Source organism: Schistocerca serialis, chromosome 2 (assembly GCF_023864345.2).
Source record: "Schistocerca serialis cubense isolate TAMUIC-IGC-003099 chromosome 2, iqSchSeri2.2, whole genome shotgun sequence".
NCBI lineage: Eukaryota > Metazoa > Arthropoda > Insecta > Orthoptera > Acrididae > Schistocerca > Schistocerca serialis.
This window is the reverse complement of record NC_064639.1, coordinates 739,972,963-739,989,984: the sequence shown is the minus strand read 5'-3', so window position 1 is coordinate 739,989,984 and position 17,022 is coordinate 739,972,963. Positions and strand designations below refer to the sequence as shown.

Here is a 17,022-nt window from a genome sequence, read left to right as displayed (position 1 = left end):
TCTGAGTCTGAAGCACCTCTCAATATGTAATTATGAAATATACTGGTAAAAAACAGATGTGGTGTTTCAAAAGTGATGTAAATATTCAGGATTAATTCTGACAGTTCAACAAAAACTACACACAATGTTACAGAATTATTCCAATGTGACCACAACAGTTATATCAGATATCCCAATTTTTTGGCAGTGAAACATTCCTAGGGATGCAAGGAAGGACTGAAAATACATAGTGAGTACTGTAAAAAGTATTCAAAGTTAAAAAGAATTCAAAAGCTTAAAGATTCCAAACTTGAAGCATCTTTCCAGATGGAAAAAAAAAAAAAAAGTGTGCTAGCAACAGACAGACCAGATTCTTCATCAGCAGCAATATCTATTCCATGCTCAAAGTAAATACACAGCGTACATAGCATCAGTTGACAGTTGACTGACACACACACACACACACACACACACACACACACACACAGTGTGATCAAATTATTCCATGTAAAGGAAAGAATTTGTATTAAAAAAAATTGAGTTTTGGTTTTGAAGTTTGCCAGGCCAGAGAACAATCAATTTTATTTATGTACTCAAAAATGTATTCAGATGTATCAGAAGTGTGCTCCAGCAAGGAATTCATTCCACTTGTGAATTGTCTGTGAGTAGTGCTAGAATGCACCAAGAGCACAGATGAAGTGGAGTGAGTGGATGAAGGGATTATACAGCATTTATCTGGCAAGCTATGGCTGAAATATTCAGCACACAGCCAGGAGGCCAGGACAGGTAATACAGCAGGCAGTAAGTGGTTGTAGACGAAAGGGTCCCAGCACAGTAAGCTGGGTTAGGCCATAATGACACCGCTCTTGGCACAGTCTATGGTAGGCAAGTTTGTAGCAGAAACAGAGTTAACATGTTATCTGAATTCCATGCTGTTGAACCAATGAAATCCTTTGCTTTTGAAGCCACAATAGCAGCTGTAACAAAGATGTTTGCAACTGAAGACTTGCCATATCATTTTTTTCCCCTTTTTTTCTCCATTGTATGTTCCAGCGTCACATATGACATCATTACCAGTTTTGAGTTAATACCAAGCCACCATCAGATGATGTGTTTAAAAAGAAAGAAAAGAGGGTACAGTGAAATATGAAACTATAGTTGTTGAAAGTGGCCTACCCTGCACCACTGATATTCATTTCCTTTCTTATTTCACTCAAATGTAGCAAAGAAAAAATGACTATCTAAATGCTTCCACGTGAGTCCTGGTTTCTCTGATCTTGTCTTTGTAGTCCTTACGCAAGATGTATGTTGGTAGCGGCAGGATTGTTCTACAGTCTGTTTACCCGTTCTAAACTTTCTCAACAGGGTTTTGTGAAAATAACCCCCCCCCCCCTCCTCCCCCCAGGGATTTCCATTTGAGTTCACAGAGCTTTCCTGTAATACTTGCACATTGACTCAGTATAGTGGTAATAAATCTAGCAGCACACCACTGAACTGCTTCGGCATATCCCTTTCATCCAACTTGGTAGGGCTCCCAAACACTTGAGCAGTACTCAAGAGTGGGTCACAGATGTGTTCTGTATGTGGTCCTTTTTACTGAGGGACTACACTTTCCTAGAATTCTCTCAATAAACTAAAGTCAATCATTTCCCATACCTACACCTGACCTTACATGCTCGATCCATTTCACATCAGTTAGCAACATTTAGCCTAGATATTCAATAGAGGTTTCAGTGAAGTAGCACACCACTAATACTTTATTTGACACTACAGGATTGTTTCTCCTACTCATCTCCATTAATGTGCATTTTCCCACATTTAGAGCAAGCTGACAAGCATCACACCAAATCTACCAACGTCTTCTTGTATCCTCTTACAGTCACTCAAGGACGACACTTCTCCGTACATCAGTCATCAGTTCTAGTTGAAGATAGTTATTCAACTTATCCTTCAGATCATTTATGTATGTATAATATGAATATTTATGCAGTCACAATGACATCAAACACTGGTTAGTGCCCTGCCTTTTACCACCAGTCAAATGATGTGGCAGAACATATGGTGTGCATCTTTAAAGAATTCATGTCTAAGGCAATGTAAAGGACACAGTGGAAGCAGCACTCACTGTTCGACAATGAGATATCCCCAGGGGTAAGAACGCCTTTTTTAAACCATCTATACAGTGATGTAGGATAAGGTCCCAGGTATCACACCCTGCAGTCATTGAACCTAGTGAGTCCTCATTTGTGAGTAGTTGACAAAAACAAAAATACAGAATTTTATATGAGACTCAGTACCATTCAGATAGTAGTATTTTGTTGACTGATTGCATGGTGTAATGAATAGAGTACAGCCTTCATGTGCAGGTCTTAAGTTCGAATCTTTTCAGGCACTATAAATTTTTTATTTTTAAATCTTTATCAAAATGACTATGATCATTATTTTTCTTCATTTAATTGGTTTAAATGTAATTTTTTATTTCTGTTCCTGTGTCATGTCATTATAATCATCATATCAACTCTCTTATTTGTTCTCAGCTTTTCTTTACATCATATTTTTTCCTCTGGAATCTTTGTGAATGTGAATTTAATCACGTTTACCTGTTATCACAATATAATGAAGTCTGGCGTCAGCTGCAAGAGATTGTGGTCATGTGTGTGTGAGTTGCATTTGCGTAAGAGTGTGTGTGTGTGTGTGTGTGTGTGTGTGTGTGTGTGTGTGTGTGTGTGTGTGTGTGTACGCGTGCGCATGCTATTTTTGACAAAGGCCTTGTTGGCCAAAAGCTTATTTTGTGACAGTCTTTTTGTTGTGCCTACCTGCGACTCAGCATTTCCGATATATGGTGAGTAGCAACTGTCCTTTTCATAGTACTGTTACATTCCATCCTGGATTTTCCATTGTCTAATTTTATCTGTTGTAATATTTAAATACTTGAAAATGCTAATCTATTAACTATAACAGAAGCTGACATAATCTATTCACACTGACTGTGCAGTGGTGTCATAAATGTATTTTTCGCTACAAGAAGTGCATTTTTATGGTAACTGACATACAAACATTTAAACTGTAACATACATTCTTACAACTCTATGGACAAAATAATGTAGATGAAGGTTTAAATGAAGGAAAGAATTATAACTGAAACGAAATTCAAGCAAAATAAGGAATAGAAATAATGTATGCAATAACATGGATGAAAAAAGTAGAATGATATAAGCAAAAAATTAAGTTAAAATTAATTCATAAAATTAATTAAAATCACATGAACAAAGATTTCAAGTGGAAAAACAATGACAAGAAGAAGAATGACAGCAACTGAAGAAGTTGATATGATGATTAAAATAGTGTGACAAAGGAATAGAAATGAAAAAATAGATTGAAACCAACCAATTGAATAAAAATACCGATTAAAGTCGTCCTGATAAAAAATTAAAAATAAAGAAAAATTTAAAGTACCTAGCAAGATTCAAACCCATGACCTTCTACGCAGGAAGACCTTGTCCTCTCTGTTTCACCACCTGTCAATGGGATGCTCCTTTTTTCATGTTATTGAGCATTACACAAAATTCTAAATTTTTTTTTTTTCATAAATTACTCACAAACAAGGCCTCACCCGGGTGAATGCCTGCAGGGTGTGATAACTGGGATCTTAAGCTACATCACCATGTAGATAGTTTCAAAAAGTTGATGACACCACTGGGGATCTCCCCTAGTGAGTACATATAGATCCATGACAAAAGGTGCAAAAAGCACAGTGTAGAAACAGCACCACTCACTTTCGCTTATCCTGATGTTGAAGCTGTAGGAGCATGCCCAGCACCATACATGCAGATTCACTGTTGTTTGGCCTACACATATTACAGCTATCCTGGAAGAAACCCAAGCTGCTTAATACTAAGTACACAGTTGCCACTCTGTTCAGCGGCTAATGTGTGCAGACAAATTTGCCACCATCACAATTAGCTTCACCCTCGGAGCCACCACTTCCACTACTGTGGCAATCATTCTATGAATTCAGGTCATGTCCAGCAGCCACTACTACTGCCACCCATCGCTACATATTAGCAGCATTCCAATGCTGCCCCCTCCTGAGATCTTATGCAGGTCTACGTCATGCCACCTCATGTCACTATCTACCAAGATAAAAGAGAGACCTAAGGGTGGGGAGATGGAGCCTGAGCGAGATATGCCACAAATTATTTTTTCTGCTCACAAAGTTTGTACAAAATAGCTATGAACTAAATTGGGGATTTTAAAAATTAAAAAAAGAATATTAACATCGATCATGTAAATTAGAAGTCAAAAGAGGTGTACACAACAAGAAAGGAAATTATGCCTCAAGGTTGTTAATTATACACCTTACTGTTTCTGGAAAATGAATGGGCAGCTACTTCGAAGTAAACTTTTACGGTAACGAATCTATTGAATAGTCATACTATCACAGCATATAAACATCAGCAGTCCCATGTATTATTTTTATCATTGACACATATTAAAAGCAGGTTAAGGTATTACAGATGAAGAGGGCAAGAAATAAACAACATATATGAAAAATTCCAAGAGAGCAAACCCGGACCATGCATACTAAATGAACAATTTTTTTTTTTAATTTGTCTTAAAAATATTGCCAGCATTTTGCTGATCAGGAAGAAATAAGGTTTCTGTCTTACCTTCACTACTTCATCTTTTAAGCTGACACTTTCCTTGCTGTCTTCATTGTTGCAAACTGCTGGATTCTCAACAGTGCTTATAGTGTGTAAGTCTGCCTCTGGGTCAACCTCTTTTCGACGAGGTTGCATAAAATTCATAAGATATTGCCGCCGCTTTTTCCGCCAACGTTTTGAGGGATATGTGTAAATCTGGCCTTCTACAAGGCCAGGCATTCGTTCACGGGAGCTCATAAACAAATTTGAGTGATTCTGTGCAACGCCTGTCAAAAACAAATGCAAAAGTGAGGAATATGATAAATGTCTTAGTAAAAGAAATTATGAACATTAAACTTAACACTTATGAGATGGGCCTGAGTCAAATTCTAGCACTGGTTCATGGCCATAGACCAGACCTCATATCTACACAAATGAGCGCCATGCAATGATATAATTTTACAAGTACATTCAGTAATATATATGGGTACTGTCTGCATAATGTGTTGTAAACAGATTTAGTAAAGTAGTAATAAATTAAAAGTCATCCCTCAAGATTCAGGTTCTGTCTTGAGAGTGTTAAGACAGCATACAACTGAATTAGGCAGTATATTGCAACCATCAAGTTCTAGGCAAATCTATCACAAGAAGCAGATTATCTCACCAAGTAAGGAAAGCCAGAACTAATTACTTAACCACTTGTGCTATCCGAGCACACTTCCAGGACTGGCCCAAATTTCAAATAGCATCCGCCTGCGACAAGCAGCAAATCCGTGCTTGAGCCCTGGTCCGATAAAAATTTTCATCGGTTTTGAAATATTCTACTGCTGATCCAGAACCATAATCACAATATGAAAGTCCATTTTTGACTGCCCGTTGATCATCAATGCAGAATCCTAGACACTGCACTGCAGTATTTCATGCCATAGCAGGGAAATGACGAGGGAAAACAGCGTCTCACCCTGAGAGGGAACCACATAATACAATTTTAGCACAAGGGAGAGTAGATACCAGAACAAATGGAGATTTGAGTCACTCCTGGAAGTGTGTTCAGATAGCCAAAGTCCTTTAGGCATCTGCCCGTAACAAGCGGGAAATCCAAGTTCGAGTCCCAGTCTGGCACAAATTATCATTTGTATGTTGGTTGGTTGGCTGGTTTGTTTGGAGAGAAAGGGACCAAACTACAGGGTCATTAGTCCCTTTTTCCAAATTCAAACACATCGTGGAGTAAAATCATTGCCCAAAAGAGTCTGGGAAGTAAAAAAGTTGGAAAACTAACTGGGAACACCACTGAAAGAGAAAATGAAAGAGGCAAGACAAAAGGAGAGAACGTGTACTAAAAGGGGAAAAAGTGGTAGAAGGCAGATGGCCTGGGCTGGCTGATTGCAAGAAGAAAAGAGAATAAACAGCCACTCTGCACCACACTAAAATCTCCAGCCTAAATGACAACACTAGAGGAATACAGATGGGAAAAGACGAATACCAAGCCAAACAAACAGCAAAGATAGAACAAGGAAGAGTTAAAATGGAGGAAGGGTGAAGGCCTAGGAGAGAAGGCCAGACAACACTCAGATTGTGTGATAGGAACCCCCCCCCCCCCATGAATAAAATGTAAAACTACATCAGCCACTGAAGTATTCTCCCAAAACTGTTGGCAGTGTGGCGGGAAAGTTTAAAGTCCATCGTGGAACAGTTAAAACTGGGCAGTCCACCAAGACGTGGATGATAGTCATGTGGGAACCACAGCGCCTCTCATGTGGGTCCTCGTGACGGAGGAGGTGACCATGAGTCAGCCTAGTATGGCTGATGCAGAGCCAGCAAAGGACAACAGACTCCACGTGAGTGGCTCAAATGGATGACTGCCATACATTCATTGTCTCCTTGATAGCATGCAGTTTATTCAGAGTATTAAGGGTCTGCCATTCAGTATCCCATATCCTGAAAACTTTATGGCATAAGACCGATCAAAGACCAGTCTCCACTGTAGTATGTAGTTTATCTCATGCGAAAAGTACGATGCCCATAGTAAAGAGTTAAGATAATTTCATGATGTTGCCAGAAAATGTGTTTAATTTATTTAATTATGAATATTTTCTTTAATGCTAAATAATGGATTCGTTTGAGATGTTAAATGCTGTATATTTATATGTATTTATTTATATGTACCTTTGGAGTTTATTAAGGTCACTAGACCAAAGAATCTAGAATGCAGGAATGTCTGCAACTTCCGGGCACATGTTGGATTGCCTGCCACTTTTTTGTCTATATTGGAGGGAGATGGACGTGTTTATGTGACAAGTGCAGTATAATGCATTTAGAGTATCAATGTTCATAATGAAAATGGTGTAGTTACTAACAAAAGGTATGAATAAATATAATTTTTAGCTGAAAGTATTTCAGATCCGGTAGTGTTTATTTCAAACAAGAAGAAAACCCAGGCCATGCTTGTTGGAATGATTATTTTTCAGGTAAAACTTCGAGAACCCCTAGACAAACGAGATCTACAGTGTGTAATATTTCAGCAGCTACTAAAAAAAATAAGTCTTGCTGAAATTGTGCTGGAACTACTCGTATTATTCTCATTCAAAAACACGGGGTGAGAGTGTGGTCCTACCACAATATACCGCGTAAGATTCCATAATTGTTCAGTTATGAAGAAATGAGATAGGTAACAACCAGTACACTGTGTGAAGCAAAAATGAGAACTCTGAAAGTGTGGAGCGACAAAAAATTCTGTATAAAATCTGGAGCGGGCCCTGGAGACCCCACTCATGCAGAGTACCGAGGGTGTGGTCTCACCAAGTGGTATCATAGACTTTCATCATGTCAAAAAAGACGGGAATAGGGTGTTGATGCCAGGAAAAGGCTTTTTAGATGGCGAATTCCAGGTAGACCAAGTTGTCAGTGGTGGAGCGACCTTTGCTAAAACCACCCTGGGACAGAGCCAGAAGGCCCCGAGGCTCAAGGAGACGACACAGTCGACAGCTCACCATAAGTTCGAGCAGCTTGCACAGAATGTTGGTGAGACTGATAGGATGATAGCTATGCACATCTAGCAGGCTCTTACCAGGTTTTAACACTGGAACAATGATACTTTCTCACTGTTGCGACGAAAAGTCGCCATCACTCCAGATAAGGTTGAAGATGGCAAGGATGCGGTGATGGTAATCCACTGACAGATATTTAATCATGTGGGAATGAATGCGGTCTGGTCCAGGTGACTTGTCAGGACAATCGGCAAGGGCACTGAGAAATTCCCATTCACTGAAGGAGCATTGTATGGCTTCGGGTGGTGTGGAGCGAACGACAGGTGTTGTCATTCCACCCACTGTTTTAGGAGATGAAAGGCAGGGCGGTAATTCTCAAATGCAGAGGGCTGAGCATTATGCTCGGCAAGATGCTTTGCGACTGCATCTGTGTCGGTGTATATAGCTTCATTTGTGGAAATTCCAGGTATACCTGCAGTGGACCAATACCCATTAAGGCTTCGGAGCCTGTTCCAAACCTGGGAAGATGTTCGTGTTCTAATGGTGGAGACGTATTGACGAGTTGACAGACTTGGGCACAGAGCTGTTTGAAGGCAATGACGTGCACCAGGGACTGGTGGCACTTACGATGTTGGAGCCCCCCCCCCCCCCCCCATGGTCTATAATGGCTGCAGTGATTTCCAGTGACCACCAAGACACTGTCTTCCACCAGGCGCAAGTTTAGGAACAAGAGACTGCCGATTCAGCAGCAGCAACAATGTTAGTAGTGGTCGTCTGGATCATGTCATCGATGCTGCCATGCAACAGCAATTCAATGGTGGTAGCGGAGGTGAAAGTGTCCCAGTCAGCCCTGGTAAGAGTCCACCTGGGCAAGCATCCAGATGAGTGATGCCGGGAAGGGACAGGAAGAGCAGAAAGTGCTCATTACCACACAAGACATCGTGAGCTCTCCAGTGGAGAGATGGTAGAATGCCAGGACTGCAAATGGAGAGATCAGTGGCTGAGTATGTGACATGTGCCACACTGAAACGAGTGGAGGCACCTGTATTCAGGAGGCGGTGGTCAAGTTGAGTTAGTAGACTCTTGACATCCTTTCCACAACCAGCAACTTTGGATCTGCCCCACAAAGGGTTATGGGCAATAAAACCATCCAGAAGTAGAAAAGGTGGGTTGAGGTGGGGCATTAGCGCAGCCAACGCATGCTGTGATACTTCATCACCTGGAGGAAGGTAGATTTTGCAGATGGTAATACCCTGCATTGTCCTCAACCTGATAGCCAAAGCTTCAAAAGGTGCCTGAAGGGGCAAAAGTGTGCTATATCCAGAGGTATGGACATAAATACAGACTCCATAGGACAGCCTGCTACTGTCACTACGATTTTTGTAATACCCACAATAGGTACGAAGGCCAGGGGCCTGCATTGCCGGAAACCAAAGGCAATGCAAAAAGCAGGTGTAATGCTGAAAAGTTGTCATAACTCAGCCAGGTGGAGAAAAAATTGGCGCATTTCCACTGGAGGATAACACTTTCTGTTGTTTGGGAAGGCATTAAGTGACCAAGGAGGTAGTTTACACCTCAGGATCACCTGCTGCCACTGGATGAGTATTTGTATCCATTTCCATTGCAGCTGAGACATCGACAAGATCCAGTTCCTTGAGGGACGCTAAAATCTCACACCCGTCCTCAGACACAGAACTGATGGTGCTTGGGCTACTGGAGTTCCCTGTTTCTTGGCAAACTACTTCTTGATATGCTTACTCTTGCTCTTCTCTTCAGCGCCTTGTTGGGTGGACTTCAGGCACTGACGAAGATCGGGCACTGACGAAGATCGGGCACTGACGAAGATCGGGCACTGACGAAGATCGGGCACTGACGAAGATCGGGCACTGACGAAGATCGGGCACTGACGAAGATCGGGCACTGACGAAGATCGGGCACTGACGAAGATCGGGCATTGACGAAGACCGTGAAGCCCTTCATCCATCAGCTTGTGGCTCCTTCAACCACTGGGGAGTGCCCCTTCTGCATTGATGGAGACCTTCCATGCAAGAGGAGCCAGAGGAGGCTGTCACTTCTCTAGCTGGGGGAGGGGACTGATGTCCTCGGCATTTGGTGAGGGGGAGGAAGGGGGTGTGTGCTCCAAAAGTAGGTGCTTTGGGAGCACCAGAAAAAGAGGTGCCCCCAACCATCAAGAGTGCGGATGTATTCGGGCAGCCCTGAGAGGCCACTGTACAAGGCAGAGGCGAGGAGACTACCATCGCCAGTGAGGGTGATGTCAACATAGCTGCAGCTTTCATAGATGTCGAGAACATATGGTGCAACCGTTCATATTTCTGTTTAGTCTTTTGATAAGTCAGCTGGTCCAGGGTCTTTTACTCCATAATTTTATTGCTCCTTTTGGAGTACCATGTAGTCTGACAAGCAAAGGGTGTTGTGCTCTCCACAGCTGACACAGCAGTGGATGTCCGTAGTCTCGATATGTGGTGCTGGAATTGCAGTGGGAAGACATGGGCCCAAATTTCCAACACTTAAACCTCCGCATAGGGGGAGGGATGTATGGTTTTACGTCACATGGGTCTGCCAGCACCTTGACCTTTTCAGGCAATGAATTACCCTCAAAGGCCAAGATGAAGGCACCAATAGCAACTCTACTGCCTTTTTGCCCCTATAGAGACACTGGATGAAATGAACACATCGCCATTCTAAACTGGCGCAGAGCTTGTTGTCAGACTGTAAGAGAAGGTTTCGATGGAAGATAATCCCCTGTACCATGTCCTCCAGGTTTTCAACACAAAATAGAGGCTCTGTAGCCAGAAAGCAGTCCCCATCTGTTCTGCTGCAGACTAAATAGTGATGTGAATAAGGCTGTCTGTTTTCCATAGTGCTACATTCCTCCTATTGGGTAGCTAAGGAGGGGAAGAATTTAGGATCACAAATCGCTGCATTATACTCCACCTTGCCCTTCTTAGAGACTGCTGGAGCCATTTGGTCACCAACAAGAGCTGACTTGGTCCACTTCATTGTGGGTCACCACCCTAATGCCACCCACTCCGACCAGGGGCTCTATCCATGAGTGCCACCCAGCCACAGCACTGGCCACTTGGCACAATGGCCATTGCCAGAGTTCTGATGCCACAAGTAGACAGGCATCTACTCACTGCATTACGTGGGGGGTCTGCAGCTCAGGCATCAGCAGTGCGATCCCTGTGGTATTGGGGCTATGACCAAGATGGTACATGATGGACTGGCTACCATGCTAGGTACTGGGTGTGTGGAAATCCCATATTGTCATGGGGCAAAAGAGTACAGCAGACTATCAATAGACAAAATGATCATAACGCACAAGGGATACAATGTGCACCGCATAAGATGTCCTCCCCAAATGGCCCACACTTTGGAAAATTTTGGACATATGGAGGTCAAACCCTAAAAGAGGCCATACTGTATTATGCCGACAAGTGGGAGACTCCTTTTAGTCACCTCTTACGTTAGGAATACCTTGAGCCTATTCTAACCCCTGGACCTGCAGGGGGATATCATTTCTTCTGAAGTATTCTGCAGCTGATGCAGAAACATAATCACAATTCGCAAGTTCATTCTTAATTAAATTATAGTGATAACACAAAAAAATTCACTCACTCAAAGTTATAAAACCCAACACAGTCCATAGAAAATTCCTTCTTGTTGATGTCCGACTAATCACATCTCTTAACTATTTTATTTAAATACCAAAGTTCATTTTATTAAATATATATGACTTCAGGAAATTTTATATGTACCTGAGTAACTAAAGTTTCCATTACACCACTTCAATCCAAACGTAGCCTGACAAAGCTATTTTCCTCACATTGTCAGTCACTTTAAAATAGCAGATTCTGATATATAAGCAAATTCATATAGAAAATAATAAAATAAGAAAAACATCCCGTTATAGTATTTTTAAGGTGATATCACAATCAAGAAGATGATACTGAAACAACGTAAGTAAAACAGAGAGCAAGACATTAATAACAAAGCTGTTCCTTTGGCAGCAACACTGCTGCAGCTACCCAGTGACACCACAGCTCATATGGCCGAGTGAACAAAATTAGCCTGAGAAGTCAGAAACAACCATCCCACCTCCTCTCTCTGTGAATGGGGACACACAGCCACAAAATTAGAAATGAAACTGCTCTATCATTCTTAAGAACACTAAAATACAAAGTTTAAAATTCTTAAAACAGTTATTGACACTAGGTGAGTAAAAGAAATAAGGCTGAGATGTTTGCCAAAGGACGTGATGAGGCAACAAGGAAAAATAAATAAAGAAACAATAAGTAGGTAACTTAAGGCTCTACACTGGCTTTCATGATTTTAATTGGATTGCTATATAAAAAGCAACTACTCAGTGACATGATTGCTGAATATCTACAGTAAATAAATGTCAAAATAATCAAAGGTACATACAGTGCATGCAATAGAACTCAACCCTCCTTACAGTGGCTGCTGGGAATTGATAGATGTTGAACCATACTGACTTCTTGCCCACCTCAGCTAGTAAAATATACTGTTTTTAATAAAATTTTATAGTAGTATTTCATTGTTTTTAGAAATCATGCACACATTTTTGCGTTTTTAACTTCATGCATCACTACTGCTTCTGTAGAGGTGTGAAACATAAATATGTATTTAACAACAATGGAAATGACTGGATGGAATAATGTGTAAAACACACAACAGAAAACTATTCATACTAAACTTTTGAGCTCTTGCTCTTTCTAGAAGCACACACTGCCATGTGTGAAGGTGTTTACTCCTACTAGAGAAAGAACCAGAGCTTGAAAGCTATAGTCTGATTAAAATTACTTGATAGTTGACATCTGTCACCTGCCGCTAGAGTGTTGCCATATTTGTTGCTGGCTACTGCTCTGTAACAGGCTGACACACAAACTTGGTGGGGTCACTTCACATATGCTGTTAATGTGTAATGCAGAACGATGTTGAAAGCGGTCACCGTGATGTATGTCGGAAATGAGAGATGCTCCACCAGTTGCTGATTTTACGTGACCAATGACTGAACTGCGGCAGATGATGCGTTTTGAATTTAAATTCATGTCCTAAGCTAACCACACCCTTATGATGTGCAATGTACGTGAGAAAACAGCGCCTGTTGAGTCCCATAGTGCTCAGAGCCATTTGAACCAAAACAGCGCCCAACATTCTGCAGCAGAACTAAAATCACAATTATACTATTCAGGGCAATTAAAGCTAACCTCTATGAGCAAACTCAATCCAGAAAAAATTCTGTTTCAGCGCTAAAAGCAAACCGTAATTTCTCACTATCACTAGTTACCTGAAACTATCCTGACACTGGCTATATGAGCTGCCACATTACAAACCAATGGGGAGTCATCGATGGCACTTGGTTGCGGATTATAGACAACACAGGCAGATTCCAAACAGAAAAAGAATGATAGGGATTTTTTTTTTAAATTGAAAAATAAAATAAAACAGAGCATACAAAAAAGTCAATACAGTGATGAAAGTGGTATGGCAAGGAATCAAAAATATAGAAAATTATATTTAAACCAATTAAATAAATAAAGATAATAATGAAATTCTTTGATTAGATTTAGAAATTTAAAAAGAAAATTGCTATGTTTGATGAGATTCGAACCTATGACCTCGTGCATGTCAAGTTTATACACTAACCATTGCATTATGCCACAACACTGGGGGAAATAAATGTTTATACTTATGATTGTGATGATCCCAATGCAACAACAAACTGCAGCCTGTAAAAATTCAGCTTCAAGCAACATTGTGCGAAGCTTATCTAATGTAAGCTGATCTCTATAATGGTATATGGGACACTGAATCATGTCTTGTGCAGAAGTATCCAGTAGTGTTTGGTTACTGCTGTGTATAAAACATGTTTACTGCATTTCATTAGCAAAGTATCCAGTAGTGTTTGGTTACTGCTGTGTATAAAACAGGTTTACTGCATTTCATTAGAATTGTTTTGTGTGTGTGTCATCATGTGACAGAATGTGAAATAAAAGTGCCAGGCCCCTGATTAAGGATCCAAACACATCGAGAAAGAATGTGTGACAAGGAAATGGAAATGAACTGGCCAGTTGTTGTGGCAATTTGGCAACAGCGAACGGTTCTGGCATGATGTTGAGTGCTCTGACTGGAGGAAACCAGCTCAATCAGCCTATAGTATAAACAGTCTTATGTTGTGAATTTCCGCATGTCACACATCTGTCAATTATAGGTGAGCAGTTACCTTTCCTTTATTTTACATATAGATATATTTTTTTTATGGACAGCATGTCATGCAAGTGTACTCAGGCTAGTATCATGTGCATCCACTTCCCCACCCTAATTTCAACAACAAAAAGTTACTTTGCACACACTACATACAGTACTAAAAAGAGAATACACATGTAAAACTAAACATATGCTCAAAAGAGTGAAGAGAATGTGCACACGTATGTGTGGTTTTCCCCTTCTTTTTTTGAGAGAGAGAGGGAGAACAAGATTAAACAGTTTTTTGCTAAGGCTCAAATAAAATAACTCTGTGACTGACATGGGTAGTACTGCCATCGTGCAGCCCACCACACTGGATAAGGTTCCACGCACACCTACAAAATATGCAACACTGCGAGCATGTGATACTTGAGATAGAACTACAATTAGCTGGCAGCTGGCCACTAGCACCCGACTTGCTGAAGCGTCAACCACAAAATTATTTTAGCTGAAGTATAAACTCCATTGCATCTACTACGAAAGTCACTGAATGAACTAACTCGAAATGTCTTATCAAATCCCCCCCCCCCCTCAAAAAAATCATAATCAGGTACTTTTGAACCAATAAGCAGTAGGTGGGCAAAAATACAGTAACACCATAAACACAACACATTGCCATACCTAACAACCACTGGTACTCAAAACAGCTTCCAGTAATCTCAGACTGTACAAATACTTGCGGGGTTTCACAGGAATCTTGTATCATTCTTCGTGCAAAGAAATATCATGTTCAGATAATGACGATGGAGACGGATAGCTATCACACACGTCTGTCTCAACAGTACACGACAAAGGCTCAATAATAACTGAGATCTTGTGACTGTGATGGCCAGGAGAAGTGCAACAAATCATCCGATGCCCACAAAACCAGTCCTCAACAATGTGAACTGTGTGAGCAGGGGCCCTGCCATTTTGGTCTACTGTGTAACCACTGCACAACAAACACTGCACCATGAGATGGACCTGATCAGCCAAAATGCTCCCACAATCCTTGGCAGTAATGTGACCTGGCACAGAACTATGGGGGCCATGCAATATCATGATATGGCTGTCCAAATCATCACAGAGTCCTCACAATGATGGTACATAAACTTGGCCGGAACTTAGCAACAGTGTGAAACAACGCTCATCTGATCAGACGACTTTCTTTCACTGCTCCGTAGCCCAGGTTTTATGGTTACAGCACCACATTTTCCTGTTACAGAACATTTGCATCATTAATGAGTGGTTCTAGCAGTACCATTTGCACTATGGAGCTCCCTTTGTTGTTTCGGTGCTGACAAGATTCACAAGTGCAACTTTCAGTTCTGCAGTGACTTTTGCAGCTGTCATCCCCTTATTTTTTGTCACAATGACCGTCTGCCACCATCATTCAACACACACTTTAATTCGTATTGTGATTTAGTGGATGATGTTCTTCCACTTTCCCTGTATGCAGTATAAATCTTAGATACTATGCCTCTTGAAAACTCTTTGGCTACCTTAGAAACAGAAGCACCCACCATAAGAGCACCAACAATTTTCCTACATCCAGATTCACTTAGCTCCATCATAATGAACTCACAACCACACAGAACACTATTCTGAACATGACTGACACTTGCAATGTACTGATGCACTCACAAGTACACAGAACATTGTTGTGAACACAGCTGACACTTGCAACATACTGAGGACAATGCACAGGCAGCATTCTTTGTCAAATACAATAGCACAACATGCAGGCTTGGCTAGTATCTGCATTTAGGGTGTTCCTATATTTCTGACTAACTTCTGTACTTCATATTTGCTATGATATCAAATGATATTATCACAAATTTAAGATCCATTCCAATAACTTCTCTTAACCATTTTTCAATGAAATTACCCCCATCATAGAATACAATTAATCAAAAAGAAGCATTACAATTAATCAAAAAGAAGCATCGCTGTCTTCTCGCTCTTTGCCTGAAAGCAGTTTCCTCAAAACACAGTCTTTTCCTTCCTAGAAGTCATTGTCGCTTTCATTTCAGTCCTCTCCTCTATCATTACTGCTTACACTTCTAATACCACAACAAGACTTCAAAAGTGTTAAACTAATGATTATGATTCTTATTGCCTCAATTATTTATTCTGTTTTGTAAACACACACGACATGTAAATATTGTACACTATTTTATACATCATAAATGCTTCTGACACTAATAAATAAAAATTATTTATTATTATAGTTACTCTTACTGTTAATATTGCTAATATTATTATCATTATTACTGCAAATTACTACTTTTATTGATAATGCAAATTATTATTATCGAGTTTGTTATGTAATATCTAATTAATATCATTCCTAATTATTATTAGTAATAATAACAATAAAATTATTACGTTTGTTAATAATGCAAAATATTATTTTTGTCCCTGTATTTAATATTCTCTCTCTCTCTCTCTCTCTCTCTATCTCTCTATCAATTCTATATCGATCGCAAGTGGCCAAACATTGTCATAAGAGCTGTAGGAGAATAATCTGCATGCATATTTCATGTAAATATAAAACACTGTCACTCAAAAGAAATTCTTGAAAGTTAATTTAAATAAGAGAGTCCTGAGAGCTTCAGAAAAGAATTTTTTAAATCAATAAATTTAGCAAAGTTGCAAAGACGCAGTAGACTGACTAAAGAGAAATAGTTACACGATAAACATTTGATACTCAGAAAATAAACAAAGTGTACTATCAAAGTAGTCAACTCGAGCACTGAAAGTCTTTCTAAACACTACAACACAGAGAATCTTTGTGAATTGGTTTCCCATTCCAATGATCAAGAACGAAAGGTAGTACATAGCCCTTGTTCACTTGCACTTTGCATGTAGGAAATCAGGAAGTGGCTCGATGAAAAATTTCTATAATATCATCTGATGACGACACTGTCCACAATGAACGCAGACACACACACACACACACACACACACACACACACACACACACATTGAACTGCAAGCAATTATCTCACGACAACATGGGCTGAGAGCCCAATGTCATATACTTTTGCTTCAAATCAGTGAAAATAGAAGCATACACTGTGAAACTACTTTGTGGTTCATAATTTATAGTATCACAAGAAACACTGATTATATCACTTACA

The 17,022-nt window shown here is 40.3% G+C and overlaps 1 protein-coding gene across 4 annotated transcripts in view; it reads right to left on the bottom strand.

Annotated features, from left to right (window-relative positions):
• Positions 1 to 17,022, bottom strand: part of LOC126457941 (zinc finger protein ubi-d4) — a 253,583-nt gene that overhangs the window by 188,287 nt on the left and 48,274 nt on the right. For all 4 annotated transcript variants that reach the window (XM_050094664.1, XM_050094665.1, XM_050094667.1 and 1 more), the window contains exon 3: positions 4,650 to 4,909. In XM_050094664.1, the coding sequence (XP_049950621.1) occupies positions 4,650 to 4,909 (260 nt within the window). The remainder of the gene's footprint in view (positions 1 to 4,649; positions 4,910 to 17,022) is intronic.